Raw genomic sequence first — 21,701 nt, forward strand, 5'->3', positions numbered from 1 at the left:
CAGCCTATTAAGTTAAATTGCAAAAGGTCAATTGGGGGAAAAAGGTTTGAAAACAGGCACAGCTTTGCTGCTTTTAAAATGCCATTACTCTTGCTAGTTTACTATCCTTCACGTCATGATCCCAGTGTTTGTTAATTATTGCCAAATCACTTATTCGACGACTACTGCTAGTTTTAATTGGTTGACTACTGTCATCTTACACATTATCAAAGGCCAATTAAGTACCACTTAAAGTACACCAGGACACTAAGACAAATAAAAATAGTTTCTACCTTTGAGAAGCTCACAGGCTACTCAGAGAAAAAATTTAAAATGAACAAATGAACATTCTAGTATGAGGTCATAACTTCTCTGACAGAAAGAAGCGCTAGTTGTTGAGGCTATAAAATGGCATAGGTGAGGAGCCCTAATTCAAACATGCGTGTATAAACAGAGTGTGTGCACAGGGATTAAGAAAAAACCCTCAAAGAGGTGACTCTTTTTTTTTTTTGAGACAGTTTCCTGCCAGGGTGGAGTGCAGTGGCGCGATCTTGGCTCACTGCAACCTCTGCCTCCAGAGCTCAAGTGATTCTCCTGCCTCAGCCTCCCAAAGTAGCTGGGATTACAGGCACCCGCCACTGCATCAGGTTAATTTTTGTATTTTTAGTAGATAGGGTTTTGTCAGGTTGGCCAGGCTGGTCTCAAACTCCTGGCCTCAAGTGATCCACCCACCTCAGCCTCACAAAGTGCTGGGATTACAGGTGTGAACCAGCACACCTGGCAAGGAGGTGACTCTTGCATTAGCAGTGAGCTGGGCAGATGAGAGGGAGAAGGGGAAGGACGTAGAAGCTGCAGTTACAGAGGCATGAAGAACTTCCGGAGGCAAGTGGTGCAGTATGGCTACCAAGTCTGGAGTGCGGTGGCCAGCTAGAAAGCAGAAGGAAAGCTCGAGAGGCCAGCATCTGCATCCCCAATGGCCCTCTGATGCCATGCTGGGGAGTTCTGATTCCATACATGGGTCAGGGGTTACAACTTCAAACACATATTTCTACAAGGGCAGCTGTGTGCCTGGCATATTATAGAACTGAGAGACACAGCAGTGAACAAGGAGGATGGAGTCCTTGACTTCGAGCAATGTATAATCTAGTGAGGAAACAGTTACATAAACAAACACTTAAAACCATTTTTGGTGCCATAAAGAGTACTATGATGGTATCTGGACAATGGGGGGCACTTCCAGAGGAGTCAGTTGAAGCCTTAATGCTAAGGCTTGAGGGCAGAATATTCTTGGCAGAGGAACAGCACACGGATAGCCTTGAGACAGAAAGGAGCCCACGGTGTTGAGGCTGAAGCACAGCAGAGTGAAGGGGGCTGGGGTCGGAGCACTGGGTGGGCAGGGGCACAATCACACAGGGCCTGCCAGGCCTCGATCAGGAGGGCAGGGAGCACACACAAACACAGCCTCGGGTATGCAGAACCAGGCAGTACATGGCCAGCTGAGGGGAACTCTGGCCTACCCTAGATCACCCTGTACAAAATCGGTCTCAGTGCAACTAGATTTTGTGATTTTTCAAGAAAAGCTAGGAATCCAGTTTTTTAAATATTAGCAATGAAATAAAATCAAAAAACAAACAGAATACCATGCTGGGCACACAGAGTTCATCTGTGGGCAGATTTGGTTAGTTTGAAATCTCTGCCATCACATCACACTAGGGCCTAGGAGAGTTCCACGTTTATGGCTTGTACAGCCACGTGCATAAGAGTATGTCTGACCAGAATAAAGAATGAGAAAAGGCAGTACTATCATTTGGATGAGGCCTGTTCACACCAAAACTCATGCTGAAGTTTAACTACCAGTAGGCCGGCCACAGTGGCTCACACTTGTAAATCCCAGCACTCTGGGAGGCTAAGGTGGGCAGATCACCTGAGGTCAGGAGTTCGAGACCATTTTGGCCAACATGGTGAAACCCCATCTCTACTAAAAATACAAAACTTAGCTGGGCATGGTCGTGGGTACCTGTAATCACAGCTACTTGGGAGGCTGAGGCAGGAGAATCACTTGAACCCGACAGGTGGAGGTTGTGGTGAGCCTAGATTGTGCAATTGGACTCTAGCTGGGTGACAAGAGCAAAACTCCATCTCAAAAAGAAAAAAAAAAGTTTAACCACTAGCACAGCGGCACTGGGAGGTGGGGCCTAGTAGAAGGTGCTCAGGTCATGGGGGTGGAGCCCTTGTAAATAGATTAATGTCACCTGGAAAAGTGAATGAATTTTCCTTTTCTTGGGAATGGATTAGCTCGGTGAGAGTGGGTTGATGTAAAGCATGGACATCCTCCGGGTTTTGCCCCTTTGCCCACGTCCACTGTCCCTTGCACCTTCCACCACATCATGAGGCAGCATGAAAGTCTTGCCAGAAGCCAATGCCATGCCTTTGACCTCCCAGCCTGCAGCACCGGGAGCTAAATAAGCCTCTTTTCTGTGTATATTACCCAGCCTCAGGTATTCTGTTCCAGCAACACACTAAGACAGGAAGAGAAGGCAGGTTTGGGGCAAAGGAGAGTGATGATCACACTGAGTATGCACAGCAGGTTATTGTAATAACACATATGGTGCTTGAGAGAGAGGTCTAGACAGCCTTTAGAAGCAGTCAATGTTTCTTTCTTTTTCAAGAGATAGGGTCAGCAGGTGCGGTGGATCACCTGAGGTCAGGAGTTTGAGACCAGCCTGGCCAATAAGGTGAAACCCCATCTCTACTAAAAATACAAAAATTAGCCAGCCATGGTGGCATGTGCCTAGAATCCCAGCTACTCGGGAGGCCGTGGCAGGAGAATCGCTTGACCCTGGGAGATGGAAGTTGCTCTGAGCCAAAATCACGCCACTGTACTCCAACCTAGGCGACACAGCAAGACTTTGTCTCAAAAAAAAAAAAAGAGATAGGGTCACACTTGTTGTCCAGGCTGGGGTGTAGTGGTACAATCATAACTCACTAAAGCCTCAAACTCCTGGGCTCAAGCAATCCCCCCCATCTCAGTCTCCCAAGTAGCTGGGACTACTGTGTGCCACAATGCTCAGCTAGTTTTTTATTTTTTAATTTTTGTAGAGACGGGGTCTTGCTATGTTGTCCAGGCTGGTCTTGAACTCCCGGCCTCAAGCAATCCTCCTGCCTCGGCCTCCCAAAGTGCTTGGATTACAGGTATGAGCCAGCCTACCAGCCAACATTAAAGTGGTGGAAGGAAGTAGGGGAATCCACAAAGAAGCTGGTGAGGAATGGCCTGGAGAGCAGAAAAACAAATTAAGGCAGGAAGCCACAGGCACAAAAGCTTTGAGTCCTTAATAGCACAGCAGGGTCAAGGAGATTAGGGGCCTAACAGTATTCATGGCTTAGAGGATAAAAACTGTGAAGTGATAAAGTCAGGAATCAGGACTGCAGTGGGCAAAGGAGTGAAGGGGAGGTGAAGAGGTAGAAACAGTGAGTGCGGCTGGTTCTTCAAAGAAACATGGCCACAGAGTCAAACAGGCAGCCAATTACAAGGGATTTGAAGTCAACAGAAGATTCTGCTGTGAGATGGGTGAACTGTGCTCGTGCTGAAGGGAAAGCTTCAGTAGAAATCAAGGATAGACAGGGCCAGTGGCTCAAACCTGTAATCCCAGCAATTTGGGAGGGTGAGGTGGGAGGATTACTTGAGCCCAGAAGTTTGAGACCAGCCTGAGCGACATGGCAAGACCCCATCTCTACAAAAAATATAACTTAGCTGGGTGTGGTGGTATGCTCCTGTGGTCCCAGCTGTGGGAAGTGGGAGGATCACCTGAGCCCAGGAGGTCAAGGCTGCAACGAGCTGGGATTACACCACTGAACTCCAGCCTGGGAAATAGAGTGAGACGAAAGAAAAAGAAGAAAGAAAGAAAAGAAAAGGAAGGAAGGAAGGAAGGAAGGAAGGAAGGAAGGAAGGAAGGAAGGAAGGAAGGAGAGAGAAAGAAAAAGAAAGAAGGAAAGAAGGAAGGAAAGAAGAAAAGAAAGAAAGAAAGAAAGAAAGAAAGAAAGAAAGAAAGAAAGAAAGAAAGAAAGAAAGAAAGAAAATAAAATCAAGAAAAATTAGCTAACTGAGAAGTGGGAAAGCGCAGGGGTAGAGGGAGCTGGTCTCGGGGAGGGGAGGAGGAGGAAGGGAAGCATCTAGATTACAGCCTTAAGACAGGGCCACTATTTCTCACCTCCTCCAAGATGAGAGCAGACAGGAAAGAAATGTGGAAATGTCTGCAAGTCAAGGAAGAAGGTGGAAGTTAGCAGAGTTCATACAGCCCTGTATAGTAGGAAGGCAAGAATGGGGTTAGGTGCTTAAGAAAAATGACAATTTGGATTACACACTCTGGGAAATTGGAATACTGACAGGATTCACAAGAGAATGGTTGGGCAGCACAAAGCCCAGCTAGGAAGAGGGAAAAGGCACCATTAAAGTATTTGAAGACTGCCTCATTCAACTGTTCAAGGATTGTGGACACAAAGGAGAAAGAAAGGCAGGACCCCTGATCCCAGTGGAAAAGGTAAGTTAAGGTCAAGAACTGGCTTAGTGCAGGGCTAGTGGACTCTGACAGTCTCCAAGGTTGTAGGCCAGATCCAAGGGCTCTGACTACACATTCAAAGCACTCAGATTCCCAGGAATTTTTTTTTTCTTTTTTCTTTTTATTTTTGGGAGATGGGGTTTCACTCTGTGCCTAGGCTGAAGTGCAATGGCATGATCTTGGCTCACTGCAGCCTGCCTCTGCCTCCTGGGTTCTAGTGATTCTCCTGCCTCAGCCACTACAGTAGCCGGGATTATAGGCGTGCACCACCATACCCAGGTAATTTTTGTATTTTTAGTAGAAACAGAGTTTTGCGATGTTGGCCAGGCTGGTCTTGAACTCCTGACCTCAAGTGACTCACCTGCCTCAGCCTCCTAAAGTGCTGGGTTTACAGGTGCCTGGCCCAGATTCCCAGGAATTTCCAATGGTGCAAAATAGTTACCTGTCAAAGGCTTCTACCATCGTACAGCGAGGCTGCAAAGACTTGGTTCTGATTTCATTGGTAATGTTTTTCCTCTCCTTAAAGTAGCGGCAGGAGCCTTGGATGCCATCCTTATTCTCTAAGATCATATGAATGGGGTAGACATCTTCCAAAGGCACCGGGTCTCTCCTAGACTCCAGAATTCCAGTTTCCAAATCAATTTCTTCATACCTAAGGAGAAAAGCGCAAATATCAAAGCCCAACTCAGTTTCAGAAATAATGCATGCTTGGCTGTGTTCTTTTGACAGCCTCCAGCAGAGATCAGAGAGAAGTGAGATCACTCAGTTTTCGTGTCTTATAAACGTAGATAATCTTGACAAGCAGGTTCCGCCTTTCTATCCCACAGAATGCAGACCTTTCGAGGACTCCCCAGACTATTCCAGAAGCTGGGTGCTGGGATCTAAACTTCCTTATTGCCCAAGTCACGGGCTTTTGTTTCCCTCTAAATCTGGTGCTCAGTCTCCAAACCATCAAGTTGGGCGAAATAATTCAAGGCTTTCCTTTTTCTTTTTCTTTCTTTTTTTTTTTTTTAAGAGATGGAGTTTTGCTCTTGTTGCCCAGGCTAGAGTGCAATGGCATGATCTCAGCTCTCTGCAGACTCCATCTCCCAGGTTCAAGCTAATCTTCTGCCTGAGCCTCCCAAGGAGCTGGGATTACAGGCATACATCACCACGCCTGGCTAATTTTGTATTTTCAGTAGAGATGAGGTTTCACCATATTGGTTAGACTGGTCTCAAACTCCTGACCTCAGGTGATCCACCTGCCTCGGCCTCCCAAAGTGCTGGGATTACAGGTGGGAGCCACCACGCCAAGCCAAAGCTTTCCTCCCTTTAAGATTTAATCTTGCCATCTCTCTCTAGTTCTCTCCGTAGTATCCTCATCCATTTTCATGGTTTGCATTACCGCCTGAATGTTAACAAGTCTCACCTTTGAATCCTCAGTCCTTTTCTCCAAATATAGATCCGATGTCTTCAATTGTCTATTAAACACCTCCCATTCCAAAGTTACAACTGCCTCTCCCCAGCTCCAATGGAGTCCCTCCTTCACCCTCCTGCTACCACTTTCCCCCAGGTGTCTCTTACAACACCATGGAGACGTTTTTCATTTGTGCTTCTTTCATGCAGTTAGCCAAGCTTGTTTTAATTTGAAAAAAAAAGCACATATAAAAAATATACATATACATACATATTTTTCTCACTATGTTGCCTAGACTGGTCTTGAATTACCAGGCTCAAGTCATCCGCCCACCTCAGCCTCCCAAAGTACTGGGATTACAGGCATGAGGCACCTTGCCTGGCTGCTTGTCAAATTTTCTTTTAAAATCTCACTTACATCCTACACCAGTCTAATTGAGGTTAAATCCCATGTATATGTTTCAGCCCTTTCCTTCCTTTCCGCCTCTGTTCTCTGTACTATTTAACCCTCCATTCTTTTTTTTTTTTTTTTTTTTTAAGAGACTGAGTTTTGCTCTTGTTGCCCAGGCTGGAGTGCATTGGTGGTACAATCTCAACTCACTGCAAGCTCTGCCTCCAAGGTTCAAGCGATTCTCCTGCCTCAGCCTCCCTAGTAGCTGGGATTACAGGCACCTGCCAACATGCCTGGCTAATTTTTGTATTATTAATAGAGAGAGGGTTTCTAGCATGTCGGCCAAGTGATCCACCCACCTCGCCCTCTCAAAGTGCTGGGATTACAGGTGTGAACCACTGAGCCACCGCACCCAGTCCAACCCTCCGTTCTTAAATCATCCTATCTCCTTCCAAGCTTCCAGAACACCACTCTGACCTGACTGTCCTCTGTCTCTCCAGCCACACCTCCTTCATCTTTTGAAAGTCCTTCACCCTCCATCCAGCCTTAAAATGTAGGTGCACTGCAGGGCTATGTCTCAAGGACTCCAACCACACTCCACTCTCTTAGGGTTGGTTTTAGCCAACAGCTTTAATTACCAGCTGCATGGAATGACTCACAGATGTCTAGCTCAGTCCCTCCCTCTGGCTTGCTTTCACTCCCACCAAGCCAGACGTTTATTAATTAAGACTCTTCACTTGGACACCCAAAGGGACCTGAAGCTCAGTGTGTTACATGCCCCTTCAGCAAAGTCCCCACCTCCTCCAGACTCAACCCCCCCTCAGACACACTGTTCTTCCTTGTTTCCAGCCTCAGAGATGGGAATCAGGGTTCACTCAGGTGCCCAAACAGCAGCCACCAGAGGGCATCACCCTTGATTCCTACCTTCCTTACACCTCACATCCAGTCTCCAAAGCCTCTTGATTCTTTGGCCTACTCTGTCCTGACTGCCTCTGCTCTTCATCTCCACATCCACCATGATAAGCCAGACCTTGACTAGATTGCTACAAATCTCTCAACTTCACTCTTTGGCCCTAGTCTGACCCTCTCTTCCCACTGTCCTTTTGATAAAGGATACATTTTTTTTTTTTCCGAGATGGAGTCTGGCTCTGTCACCCGGGCTGGAGTGCAGTGGCACGATATAGGCTCACTTTAGCCTCTGCCTAGCTGGGATTACAGGAACCCGCCACCACGCCCGGCTAATTTTTGTATTTTTAGTAGACATGGAGTTTCACCATGTTGGCCAACCTGGTCTCAAACTCCTGACCTCAAGTGATGCGCCCACCTCTGCCTCTCAAAGTGCTGGTATTACAGGCTGATAAACTCTTTAGAACTAAAAACGACTTGATTCCAGTCCAATTTGGCTAAGGGCAGAGTAAATTCTGAACTGAGACCTTCTAGATTCAAAATCTGGGTTCTTCCCTTGCTAGCTGATGACCTTTAGCAAGCCACCTGACCCCTAAGAGCCTTGATTTTCTCTTCAGGAAAATGGGGAGAATATTACCCATCTCCTAAGGTTGCTGTAAAAATTAAATAACGTGTGTATTAAGGTTCTTAGCACAGTCCCAGCCATTCCTCACTCCCTACCTCCAATTCCACACTTCAGCCACTTACTTCACATTTGCTGTTCTCTGTCCAACAGTCCTCTTTGCCTGCTGGCTGCCTAATCCAATCTTTAAGTTTTGTCTTGGTCATTATTTTTATTTTTTGAGACTCTGTCTGGAGTTCAAGACACGATCATGGCTCACTGCAACCTCCACCTCCCAGGATCAAGTGATTCTCCTGCCTCAGCCTCCTGAGTAGCTGGGATTATAGGGATGCACCACCATGCCCAGCTAATTTTTGTATTCTTAGAGATGGGGTTTCACCACATTGGCCAGGCTGGTCTCGAACTCCTGACCTCGTAATCCGCCCACCTGGGCCTCCCAAAGTGTTGTAATTACAGGCGTCAGCTGCTATTCCCGGCGTGTCTTGGACATGATTACCTCTTGGAACCTCCCCTGACCCTCACTATATTACTTAAGATCACAAACGCTAGAAATAGCCTGGGTTCAAATTAATTCTTAAGTCACTTATTGCCCCCAGAACCTTAGACTGTTCTGTGACTCAGTTCCTTCCTCTGTAAAATGAGGAACAGCACCTACCTTATAGGTGAGTTTAATCTCCTGTTTAAAGTAATTTAATCAAGTGAGAATCACGTGAGTTTAAGCTCCTAAGCTTCTAGAACAGGATCTTAAAACAGCACCGTGGCCGGGCACGGTGGCTCACGCCTGTAATCCCAGCACTTTCGGGAGGCCGAGGCAGGCAGATCATCTGAGCCCATGGTGAAACCCCGTTTCTACTAAAAATGCAAAAATTAGCGGGGCGTACTGGCCCGAGCCTGTATCCCAGCTACTCAGGAGGCTGAGGCGCGAGGATCGCTTGATCCCGGGAGGGGGACGGAGGTTGCAGTGGGCTGACATTGCGACACTGCACTCCAGCGTCGGCCGCAGAGATAGGCTGTCTCAGAAACAAAAGAACAGCACCTAGCCCATAAAGTACCTGATAAATGTCAGCGTTTAGCAGTATTGCTAATTGTGCTGATATGCAGATCTAGAGTTGACTTAGGCTATCTAGTCTGCACGGAATGAATACTCCGAGAGGGTTTGTGGATCTCAAGAGTTTCCAGTCCTATCCTCCAATGTAAAGGAAATATTCTTTTAAGCCTGAAGAATAGCCCCAATCCTGTTCGCCATTACCACAAAATACGCACAGGGACAAAACGGGACATCACCAGATCCTCCCCCTCACCCCCCCCCCGCCCGCCACTCCATCAGACTCCAAGGCCCTACCAGGCCCGAGGGACCCCAAATGAGCCTTATCGCCGTGCCCCAAATCAATCACCAGGCCTCCGGTACTTCCGCTGCCCCACTCCATCCCCCTGCCCCGCCCTCAGCTCCAGGAGCCTCCGGGCCCTGTGCCCGCCCGCCCGCCAGGCCAGGCCGCCCTCTGACCGGTCCTGGAGCTGGAGGTCGGGTCGCTCCCGAGGCTCCTCATAGAAGCTGATGCCCGGGTGCGTGGCGAGGGCCCGCCACAGAAACTCCTGCGTGCAGGGCTCCAAAGGCAGTGGGAAAGGCGGCACTCGCGTCTCCAGACGGCTCCACAGCGCTGGCAGACACAGGCCATCGAGCCCCTCCAGGGCCACTTCGTCCAACAACGACTCTAACGCGTCCATTGCTACTTCACTCGGCGGCGCCGGAGGCGCATGCGCTAAGCACCGCCAAGGGCCCTGGTCCAGCGCGGCTGCGCACAACAATCCGGGACCCGGGGAGGTGGGTCAGACCCAGGATTCGGAGGAGGAGTTCCAGCGCGCCGGCGTGACGTCACTCCTCCCTCCGGGGCGGGCTCAGTAAGTGGAGCTCCACCGCCATTGGTCCGGGACCCCGCAGTAACCAGGGGAACTGCAAACAGTGTAGAGGCCGCTTCCGGTTCGAACACCCGGAACCGCCGCCTCTAGGGATGGACGGTGAGTGTCCGTGGGCCCCTCCGGCAGGTCGGACTGTTATTCTCCCATCCCTCTCGAGAGCTCCTTGGTCAGAATCCTAGGCCATAAACCCCTGGATCACTAATTCCTGACCCAGGGGGGTCTCCGAAATGAGGGAAAGGGAAGCTTAGTGGTCCGGAACGCGGGGGAGAGCCTGGGGGAGTGGTCAGTGGTGTGGCCATTCTGCCTGTCTGTGATCGTGAAGGAATTCGGTACCGGCCAGGAGCTCAGTGAAGGGATGTAGGGTGGGGAAGAAGTAGAGGTCTGAGGAGGGTCTTGTGCGTGTTGGGAGTTAATACGAAGATCAGCTTGATCGTGCAGTGCAGTCGTCAGGTGCTGGGAGAGGGAATTGGTTTGGGGAGTAAAAGGAGTTCAGGAAATACTCCCTTTCTGTGACTTGGCGTATATAACTATAGCTCACTTTAGCAAAGCGCTGTCCAGTGCCAAGAACTCTGTAAGTGCTCTTGGGCAACACCTCGCTAAGTAAGCTTCATACCAGCCTTTTGAGGTCAGCGTTGTTCCATTTTACAAGTGATGACACTGAGGCTTAGAGGTGTTAAGGAACTTGCCCAAAGTCAAACAGCCAGCAAGTGGCAGAGTGAGTGAGAAACCCAGACACCCTGTCTCTGGAGCTGAATTATGGAGCTTGAGATTTGGACCGGTTTTGACGGGCCCTTTATTCCAGAGGTTGTAAATGCAGATGTCTTCAGAGGAGTGTCCAGTGAGCTAGATTGAGACTTAACTGAAAATCCTCACCTGAAAAGGAAGCTGCTCACCAAGCTCCAGCTGATTGTCCTAATGGGATACTTCTTAAAAATAGGGATGGCCAATCAGTCTGAAGGCCAGAGGCATCTTGTGGGTCCCCATTTAGGGATCCCTGGTTAGAATCATGATACTGACAACTGGAAACAGATACAAAATAGACTATTCTGATATCTTACTTTGCAGATGGGAAGACTAAAGTCTAGAGAGACTGCTAGGGTCTGGGCTAGAATCCAGATCATTTTTCTAATTACAGCACTATCCCTCACTTCTGGGGAATTTATTCCTGGGGAATCTATATTCTTTTTTATTCACTGAATGTAGTGTGGAAAAAAATTTTTAATTGAACATTCTGTCATATGTTTAAAATATATCTGTGCCCTTTGTACTTTAGAGGTACTATAAAATGTGCTTTATCATTTTGCCCTCTGAAAAGGTCAATTTAATGTTGCTATATAGAACGTCAAGTTTCAAGCCTTTTAAGTCTTGGGACCCCTGTATACTCTGACTTCAGAGAGCTGTATTTATGTATATTTATGACATTTACCATATCAAAGATTTAAACTGAGAAAATCTTAAAATGTTCCTTTGTTCCTTGAAAAACAAAAACAGTTGGGCAAGGCATGGATTCATGCCTGTAATCCTAGCACTCTGGGAGGCTGAGGCGGGTGGATCACTTGAGGTCAGGAGTTTGACACCAGCCTGGCTAACATGACAAAAACTGTCTCTACTAAAAATTAGCCGAACATGGTGGTGCGTGCCTGTAATCCCAGTTACTTGATAGGCTGAGGCAGAAGAATCATCTGAAGCCAAGATTGCGCCATTGCACTCCAGCCTGGGCAACAGAGGGAGACTTGTCTCAAAAAAAACCCTCAATAATAATAATAATAGTTGGCCAGGTTCGGTGACTTATAAAAGTAATAATTGGCCAGGTGTGGTGATCACACCTGTGATCCCAGCACTTTGGGAGCCTGAGGTAGGTGGATCGCTTGAGGTCAGGAGTTCAAGACCAGCCTGGGCAACATAGCTAGACTCTGTCTCGAAAAAACCTCAACAATAATAAATCCGTTACTTCTGAAATAAATAATATTTTTAATGGAAAACAGGTACATTTGCCTCAAAAAAATTAATAGGAAGAGTAGCATTATTTTACATTTTCTCAAGTTTATTCAGTAGAAATAGACAAAACTACTCTCATTTCTGCTTCAGGATTCAAACTATTTTGTTATGCTGTTTTGGCTGGTATGTATGAAGAAAATTTGGCCTCATACAAGTATGTAATTGGGACAGAGAGAAATGTTTTAATTGCCTTTGCAGATAACTGTAGACACTCTTGAGTGTCTACAAAACTTAGCAAGTGGCAGTTTCTTTTTTTCTTTCTTTTTGAGAAAGAGTCTCACTGTCGCCCAGGCTGGAGTGCAGTGGCACAGCTTCAGCTCACTGCTACCCCTGCCTGCCGGGATCAAGCGATTCTCCTGCCTCAACCTCCTGAGAAGCTGGGATTACAGGTGCGAACCACCACACCCAGCTAATTTTTTTGTTGTTGTTGTATTTTTAGTAGAGACAGGGTTTCCCTGTGTTGGTCAGGCTTGTCTCAAACTCCAGACCTCGAGTGATCAGCCTGCCTCGACTTCCCAAAGTGCTGGGATTACAGACGTGAGCTGCCATGCCTAACCTGCAAGTGGCAGTTTGTTAAAGGTTAGTCACAGTGTGTCATCTGAAGCCTTATAGGTGAACTTTTGTACTGTATTACATTACAATCCATTGTCTATCTTGCTGTTTGATAGGCTGCTTTGCCCATATATGGTTTTATAACATCAGCCATTGGTTGTTTAGAAAATGTTGGTTTAGTGAGTTATACAAATCTAAATGTTGACCTTTCAAAAGCCATTATACAGTATTAAAAAAAAATCACATTTGTGAGTATCACCACCTATTTCATTTGAAAAAGGAGTTGAAGTATTAGGAAACTATTAAATTCAGGGTAATGGAAACAAGTTTTCAGCTTGTTCTCACTTGACAGCTTGAATTTTAACATTGGCAACAAATATTGTCATTTGTTTCCTGGAAGTGACAGACTCACTTATTTCTTATTTGAGAAAATTTCTGCCAAATTCCCAAGTCTGAATAACCATGATTTGTCTATTATATTCTTTTTATTTTTTATTTATTTATTTTTTTGAGACGGATTTTCGCTCTGGTTACCCAGGCTGGAGTGCAATGGTGCGATCTCGGCTCAATGCAACCTCCGCCTCCTGGGTTCAGGCAATTCTTCTGCCTCAGCCTCCTGAGTGGCTGGGATTACAGGCATGCGCCACCATGCCCAGCTAATCTTTTGTATTTTTAGTAGAGACGAGGTTTCACCATGTTGACCAGGTATTATATTCTTTACAGTCATGTACTCACAGTAAAACAAACAATTATTTTTATTTAACGATGCCCTGAGGGTTGGGTGCAGTGGCTCACACCTAGAGTCCCAACACTTTCGGAGGCCAAGGCAAGAGAATCTCTCAGCCCAGAAGCAATTTGAGACCAGCCTCATCAACACGGTGAGACTCCATCTCTACAAAATAAATAAATAAATAAATAAATAAAAATTAAAATTAGCCAGGCATGGTAGTATACACCTGTGGTTCTAGCTACTCAGGAGATTGAGGTGGGAGGATCACTTGAGCCCAGGAGATCAAGACCAGCCTGGGCAACTTAGCGAGACCCCATCTCTACAGAAAATAAAAAATTAGCAGGGTGTGGTGGCACATGCCTGTAGTTCCAGCCACTCGGGATCACTTGAGCCCAGAAGGTTGAGGCCACAGTGAGCCATGATTTACCACTGCATTCTAGCCGGGACAACAAGGCCTTGTCTGGAGAGAGCAAGCAGCGAGTGGGGTAGGAGAAGAGGGGAGAGAGAAAGAAAGGAAGGAAAGAAGGGAAGGAGGGAGAGAGGGATGGGAAAGAGAAAGGAAGGAAGAAAGAAGGGAGGGAGGAAGGGCAGGGCGGGGAGTTAAAATGCGCTCTTTGAATGAAGAGACCCCCCCCAAACAGGCTTTATGTGAGCAACATGGCTGTTTATTCACCTGGGTGCAGATTGACTAAGACTGAAAAGGACGGTGGGATAGGAGTTGGTTTTATAGGTTGGGGCAAATCTTTTGGGGAGGGGGCAGGGGTGTTATGGAGTGAGATCAGTTACAGTGGTGGGGCTAGAGGCAAGGAGTATACATTACCATAAGTTCAGTTACAATGGCTGGTTGGGTAAGGCTTAAGAGTAGGTAAGAGTAGGCCAGGGGCGGTTGCTCACACCTGTAATCCTAGCAACTTTGGGAGGCTGAGGTGGGTGGATCCCGAGGTCAAGAGATCGAGACCATCCTGGTCAACATGGTGAAACCCCGTCTCTACTAAAAATACAAAAAATTAGCTGGGCATGGTGGCGCGTGCCTGTAATCCCAGCTACTCAGGAGGCTGAGGCAGGAGAATTGCCTGAACCCAGGAGGCAGAGGTTGCGGTGAGCCGAGATCGCACCATTGCACTCCAGCCTGGGTAACAAGAGTGAAACTCCGTCTCAGAAAAAAAAAAAAAGAGTAGGTAAGAGTAGATAAGATGGTGGTAGGGTGAGGAGGAGAGATATTCACATTATCATAATAGCAGTTAAGATGGCAGGGTAGGTTGATGTGGGTGGAAGCAAGGGGGCGGGTGATCAGCCGAGGCAGGCAGAACGTAAGACTTTCTGGGTCCAGGCTTGCACATGGGAAGCCTGCACATGGGAAGCACAGGATTGCCTGACAGGAAGGGAAGGTTACTAGTACATTGTGGTAACACTGCCTTAATTGAGGCTGTGAGCAGTTTTACCCACAATTGCTTTGTGTCATCAGTACAAATGTCAACACAAGGTCAGACGGGGTGGCTCATGCCTTTAATCCCAGCACTTTGAGAGGCCAAGGTGGGCGGATCACCTGAGGTCAGGAGTTCCAGACCAGCATGGCCAGCATGGTGAAACCCTGTCTCTACTAAAAATACAAAAATTAGCCGGGCGTGGTGGTGCATACCTGTGGTCCCAGCTACTCAGGAGGCTGAGACAGAAGAATCACTTGAACCCTGGAGGCAGAGGTTGCAGTGAGCCAAGATCATGCCACTGTACTCCAGCCTGGGCAACAGAAGGAGACTCTGTCTGGGGGTGGGTGGGGAAGGTCAACACAGTGAAAAAGTCTTTTTTTGTCTTTGCAGAGCCCTCCTTCTCCCAGGATCTGTGGAACACAGTTTGAGAAACATTGTTATAGACCGTTTTCAGGAAGCCTGCTTTGTGCCACTTGCAATCTTAGGATGTTATTGTAGCCCAGTAGAGATTGAATATGTTCATTTTCAGATTGGTCACCAAAAGGAAAAATTTATTCTCAGAAGTATTTACCCTAAAGTCATATTTGACCTGCAGATAATCCCATTTTTGGTTCCAATTTTTAAAGCTTTGATTTACACGTGATTTTATAGGCACATACCTATTTATTGGATAAAGTGAAGTATGCGTCATTGTGATACTAACCAACTAGGTAAGCCAAGCCTGGCCTTATCAGAAAGATGTTTAAACTCTCAAAAGCTTAAATATCTAGCAGGTGCCCCCCAAACTGGATTGTAGTTTGGTTTATCCAGCATATCTTTTTGTTTTCTTCCACCCAGGCTGGAGTGCAGTGATGGGACCTCAGCTCACTGCAACCTCTGCCTCTGGGGTTCAAGTAATTCCCATGCCTCAGGCTCCCAAGTAGCTGGGACTACAGATATGCGCCACCACAGCTGGCTTATTTTTTGTATTTTAGTAGAGCTCGGTTTTCACCATGTTGGCCAGGATGGTCTTGATCTCCTGACCTTGTGATCCGCCTGCTTCCGCCTCCCAAAGTGCTGGGATTACAGGCATGAGCCACTGAGCTCGGCCCTATTCAGCATGTCTTAATCACCATAGCTTTTCACAACCCTTTCCCTGGCCCTTTGGTTTGATTTTGGGTGTTGGGATCCAGCCCAACCCTGTACGTGGGTGGGTGCCCCTTGTCCCAGCAGTGAAGAGGGAGTGAGAAAAGAAAGACAATGACACAAGAATGGAATTTCACAGCATGGGTCCAGGGGTCCAATGCACTCTGGCAGGGTCGTCTGCATAGGCCCTGAGCTCTGTGCTTCTTGCGCTTTTATTGGGCGCATTATCTTGTTAATCTTGCAGGCTGTGGGGAGGGGGGTAGAGGAGGAAGATAGCCGGAGGAAGAGCACGTGTCTGCAGCATTCTATAGCAAACTCGTTTCTTCTAAGAAATGCTAACTAAGGACACTGAGCTTTTACCTCCCATTTTCTACCCAAGTGTTAACGTGAACGAGGTGCAGCGGATAAGCTGACATAAGGTCTGACCACACACAATGCATCAAGGGGCTGTTATCTCCCGAGCATTGTGGACATTGAGCAATCAGAAGAGCCTATGGCGTTCCAGTGTCTCTGCCCTGCAAGGCTTTCCGGCCTTCCCAGCACCCATCTGCGAAGACCCTCCTGAGTCTTGTGAGCAGAGGTTGCATTACTTCCCAGAGTCTTTTGCATAAGCTCCCTTTACTAGATCCTCACACAAACTCTATGTTGGGAAGAGTTGTGGGACCAAAGCAGTTTTTTCTGTTCTGCGGCCACACTGCAGCGTTTCGTGGTTCGAGGGCGCTCTCAGATGGTCCTCACCGTAGGCCTCCTGTTACCGCTGGATCTCTGCTTTTGTTTTACTGCACCGCAGTTTGGATATGATCCATGGCACAAATCTCAGTGTATAAAAAGCAAAGCAACCTTATAATCATTTAACTGTAAGTGAACACAGGTCTGCCCTGGCCATCTCTTCCCACAGACAGGTCCTCTCTGTCTCTGTGATGCAGCGTAATGTTCTTAGGTTTGATGACCAGATAGCCCGGGACTTGAGTCTCCGCTGTACATTTTGCTCTCTCTGAGCCTCGGTTTTCCTGTCAGTAAAATGGAGATGATAATGAAACCTACCTGTTTTGTGGCTTCAGTCAAAGAATGCATCAAGTCTGGCATCTAAAAAAATGTTCCCACGTAGTGGCTGATGCTCTCGTTCTGCAAATGGGCAGACTTCTTCCATAGGGCTGACAGAAGAGGGTAGCGCGCTGATGGAGCTTTCCAGCAAAGGATAACTTTTATAATTAGCACACTCTTTGCTTAAGAGAAAATCCAATGTTTGACATTTTTTATTTACATAAAGGTACATTGGCAGTGTGTGTATTCTGCCTGTGAAAATGTTCACCTTTCTGTTAAAGTCAAAAGTTCCCTAGTGCTTTAAAAATATGAAATGGTTTATGAAAAAAAAAAAACATTCTATTTCATTTTCAAGGAACATAATAATTAGACAAAAGTTCAGCACATCGATCAAATTAGAAAGGTTTTGGAAGCTGTTCATTTGCCTTTCTCTTCCCCCCTAGAGCAAATATTCAACACTTCCCCTGTTTATACTGTTCATTTGCTTAGCAAACTTTCTCAAATAATTAATAATGCCAAGATGAAATTTAGCCTAGCTTGTCCAAATAATCCCAGACTGCATACAGGTGATGGTTGAATTAGGAAGGTTTTGCTGAGAAATACTGGTCTCCTGTCCTTGTGTGGTATTTACCTGGCTTCTCGGTGATTTATCTGTTTCTCTTACTACTTAAAATAAACCCAGCAAAAGAAAAAAGAAATCACACTCAAATACAATAAAACAAAGCAAGCGTTCAGCAGGTAAAATAAATGTGCCTCCCATAAAGTCTTTGTGTTTGTTCTGTTTTCTTTTCTTCTTGTCCCTGTCCTTCTATCTGATTCATTTCTTTTCTCTCGAATTTTTTCAGAGTTCATTCCTCTCTGTCACTTTAACTTATAGGAAGTTGGCACATGATGTTTTGCTTATTTCTCCTCATGAGATTGATTCCATGATTCAACATTTCAGTGCCTTCTGTGCATTGGAATTCAGAGATACCAAAATTAGTAAGATTGAATCCAGGTGAAGGGGATATGGGAATTCACTGTACTATTCTTTTTTTTTTTTTTGAGATTTAGTTTCGCTGTTGTTACCCAGACTGGAGTACAATGGCACAATCTCGGCTCACCACAACCTCCGCCTTCTGGGTTCAAGCAATTCTCCTGCCTCAGCCTCCCAAGTAGCTGGGACTACAGATATGCGCCACCACACCTGGCTTATTTTTTGTATTTTAGTAGAGATCGGTTTTCACCATATTGGTCAGGATGGTCTTGATCTCTTGACCTTGTGATCCACCCGCCTCGGCCTCCCAAAGTGCTGGGATTATAGGCGTGAGCCACCACGCCCGGCCCACTGTACTATTCCTGAAGTTTTTCTGTGAAGTTGTTTTTTTTTTTTGAGACACGAGTCTCGCTCTGTTGTCCTGACTGGAGTGCAATGGCATGATCTTGGCTCATTGCAGCCTCCGCCTTCCAGTTTCCAGTGATTTTCCTGCCCCAGTCTCCCAGGTAGCTGGGATCACTGGCACATGCCACCATGCCTAACTGATTTTTATATTTTTAGTAGAGACGGGGTTTCGCCATGTTGCCCAGGCTGGTCTTGAACTCCTGACCTCAAGTGATCTACCCGCCTTGGTCTCCCAAGTGCTGGAATTACAGGCATGAGTCACCATGCCCAGCTTGTTTTTATTTTAATCTGAAAAAATGAAAAAAGGAAATATATTCTCTGCCTTTAGAAACTTCATAGGGTGGTGAGAAAGCAGACATAAACAGATCACTGCAATTCAACATGGGAGTCCTTAGAAGGTAATATTTGTAAAGGTCTTCCTCTTTCCCAAAGCACTGTGGCCCACTGCCTGCTATTGTTAATAAAGTTTTATTGGAACGCAGCTACGCCCTTTCACATACATACAGTCCATGGCTGTTTTCTTGAAGAGTTGAGTAGTTGTAGCAGAGACCATGTGGCCCAAAAGGCCAAAAATATTTACTCTCTGGCTCTTTATAGGAAATGTTTGCTGACTGTTGCCATAGTGGATCTGATTTGATTCCTGAGACAGCTCAATGGGATACTGTGATTGTGCCTGTTTTACACCACACACCTAGTTGGTAGCAGAGCCAGGACTCGGTCGAATAAGGTCTGCACTCCTTAGTATGTTATGTAAGACGCATCTCAACCCTGTCACTGCCAGTGTATGGCCAGGTTCTCACACCTGGAGGGTGAGTCTGGGGAAGGTCTGCCCACTAGGCTGATGGAAGAATACACAGTTTGAAAGGCACCTGTCTTGACTACTTTCACAGCTCCCTCAGTATCTGGTCCCATGACTGTTTCTCTGTTTCCAAATGGGAGGGGCTGATGCAGAGCAATGTGGTTGGTTGCAAGGAAGAACTTTAAACTGTTTGCAGAGCACACTATGTAAAAGTAACAAAAGTATGGCTACTGATGTCCCTTGGGGCTTTGCAGCTTTAACAGTCCCCTTACGGATCATATCACATTGAAGTGGAGAATTTCTCTGGGGAAGCAGCTCTTCTCCAGCCTCATCTTTTTAGTCACTTGCCTACCTACTCTGATGCCCAGAGGTTTTATACTGCGCTGTATGGTATCCATCAATATGTTTTTCCTTTTTCAAAACTAGTGATTTGAGGCCTGGCATGGTAGCTTATGCCTATAATCCTAGCACTTTGGGAGGCCAAGGTGGGAAGATCACTTGAGCCCAGGAGTTTGAGATCAGCCTGAGCAATGAAGTGAGAACCCATCTGTACAAAAATTGTTAAAAATTATTTGGGCATGTTGCATGTGCCCGTGGTTTCAACCACTCAGGAGGCTGAGGTGGGATCACCTTAACCGAAGAGGTTGAGGCTACAGTGAGCTGTGATCATGCCACTGCACTCCAGCCTGGACAATGGAGCAAGACACTGTCTCAGAAAAAAAAAAAAAAGTAATTTCAGGGCATGGTGGCTCACACCCATAATCCCAGCACTTTGGGAGGCCAAGGTGGACAGATCACTTGAGGTCAGGAGTTTGAGACCAGCCTGGCCAACATGGTAAAACCCATCTCTACTAAAAATAGAAAACTTAGCCAGGTATGGTGGCACATGCCTGTAATCCCAGCTACTTGGGAGAGTGAGGTGGGAGAATCATTTGAATCCAGGAGGCAAAGGCAGCAGTGAGCCGAGATCGCAGCACTGCACTGCAGTCTGGGTGGCAGAGCGAGACTCCGTCTGAAAAAAAAAATAGTAATTTCACGTAAGAACCTGGACTTCTCAGTCTCTTGATAAACAGGGTGCTTTGGGTCCTCAGCCCTTGTCACAGAGCTTCGGTCCTCCAGCTCTGAATAGTGGCCACCCTGTTGACCTGGAAACTGAGCACATGTTTTGACCCCTTGTGGTTGGTGTTGCTTGTCATCTGGTGTTCGCTTCTTCCATTGAGCATATTGGCCTCCTTCACAGGCATCTGAGATTTCAGTCCCAGTCCAAGACATCTGGGGAGGTTGGCCACCTCTGGAGTACACCGTGTTCTTTCTCACCTCCCTAACTTGCCCGTGCTGTGTTCCCTGCCAGCTGTACCCTTCTTTCAAGTCACTTTGACGCCGTAATTGCAGTGACCAGCACCACCTGCAGAGTTACTCCTCCCCCATGGTGGGACCCCACAGCTAGTCATGCATTGTCGTGTTGTATCACAGGGACAGGCTCATGCCTTTCTCCCTCTTAGAGGTTAGAGATCCACTTCTTTTCCTTTATATGCCCAACACCGGGCACAAGGACTGGCACAGGCAGATTCCGTGAGTGTTTGCTGGGTTGACACTGTAACCAGGAAAGAGATTAACTGATTTGTCCCCTGGTGAATTGCTGGACATTCTCCATAACGTAGACAGAGGAAAGCGCCTCATAGCCAAGCTTCCAGGGACCGTGGCTGGATCCTTTTTCTCTAGTGGACACATATGGTTTCCCCAGACAACCCAGTCCTCATACTATACCCACTGCTAGCTACCTGTCCTGTCCCCCTGCTCTCTAGTTAGTGTTTCTGTCCTGGCCCCATTTCCTTTCCTAATGGTCACTTTCTGTCCCAGCTCCCACTTCACTTCAGAGCACACTGCTACCTTGACCACCCTTAGCAGTGGACCCTCTGACTTACATGTCCTTTGGGGAGAGGAAAGTTATGGGTAAACGTAGCACCTGGCAGAAAGTCAAAGCGCTGCAGGTAACTGGTCACCTGCGGGGCCCACCATACTTTTCTGTAAGCGAACCTGCAGCGTGAGTGTGTGTGTGTGTGTGTGTGTGTGTGTGTTTCCCCTCCAAAGAGTCCCAAACTATTTAGAAACATTTAATGAACTCTAATATCACAGAAATTAGAGCTGGAAGAGACCCGAGAGGTCTAGCCTAGGGTCCCATTTTGGGGACTCTGGAGTATCTCAGAACCCTGAAGTTCCCTTGCAGGGGTCACAGATTTAGAGGCCTGCAGGGGCCAGGTAATGTGGATGACTGTCCTGGTCAGAGTTTATTTCATTATGCTGTTTCTGTCGGTTTCCAACACCTAAGTACACATTGCATACCCAAGAATATTCTTCCATTTCATAAAGAAATCTGTCGTCAGCCAGGGGCAGTGGCTCATGCCTGTAATTCCTGCACTTTGGGAGACCGATGCAGAAGGATTGCTTGAACCCAGGAGTTTGAGACCATCCTGGGCAATATGGCAGACCCTGGCGCTACCAAAAAATGTAAATTAGCTGGTCTTGGTGCACGTGCCTGTAGTTCCCAGCTCCTTGGGAGGCTAAGATGGGCAGATCACTGAAGCCCAGAAGGTTGAAGTTAATACAGCAAGCCATGACCACACCACTTGGACTCCAACCTGGCTGACAGAGCGAGACCCTATCTCAAAAAAATAGTAATAGTAATAATAATAATAGGACCCTCCCATAGGGCTGCTGGGACAATCCAGTGAATTCATCCATCTAGAACCCTTAGAACAGGGCCTGGCGCTTGGTAGCCTCTCAGTACAGATTAGCTATGCAGAGAAGCTATGCAGAATCCTTAGGATTCTGGGAGATCTCATGCACTACTTCCAATGTTTTTCAGGGCAGTTTGGCAG

General features: G+C 46.9%; 2 protein-coding genes across 22 annotated transcripts in view; one reads left to right on the forward strand and one right to left on the reverse strand.

The window, feature by feature from the left end:
• The window catches only part of GTF3C1 (general transcription factor IIIC subunit 1), an 87,538-nt gene extending 77,942 nt beyond the window's left edge, over positions 1-9,596 (reverse strand). Inside the window, exons 1-2 of the mRNA XM_035267239.3 lie at positions 9,354-9,596; positions 4,978-5,187 (exon numbers count right to left, since the gene is read on the reverse strand). Coding sequence (XP_035123130.3) covers positions 4,978-5,187; positions 9,354-9,574 — 431 coding nt within the window. The 5' untranslated portion in view covers positions 9,575-9,596. The remainder of the gene's footprint in view (positions 1-4,977; positions 5,188-9,353) is intronic.
• A 235-nt stretch (positions 9,597-9,831) lies between these two features.
• Positions 9,832-21,701, forward strand: part of KATNIP (katanin interacting protein) — a 227,848-nt gene continuing 215,978 nt past the window's right edge. For all 21 annotated transcript variants that reach the window (XM_078344986.1, XM_054242718.2, XM_078344992.1 and 18 more), the window contains exon 1: positions 9,832-9,865. Coding sequence is in view for 6 of the 21 variants with exons in the window: in XM_009009354.5 (XP_009007602.4) it covers positions 9,859-9,865 (7 nt within the window). In the remaining 15 variants the exon portion in view is untranslated. The remainder of the gene's footprint in view (positions 9,866-21,701) is intronic.

The sequence above is a fragment of the Callithrix jacchus genome, chromosome 12, assembly GCF_049354715.1.
Source record: "Callithrix jacchus isolate 240 chromosome 12, calJac240_pri, whole genome shotgun sequence".
NCBI classification, from domain to species: Eukaryota; Metazoa; Chordata; class Mammalia; order Primates; family Cebidae; genus Callithrix; species Callithrix jacchus.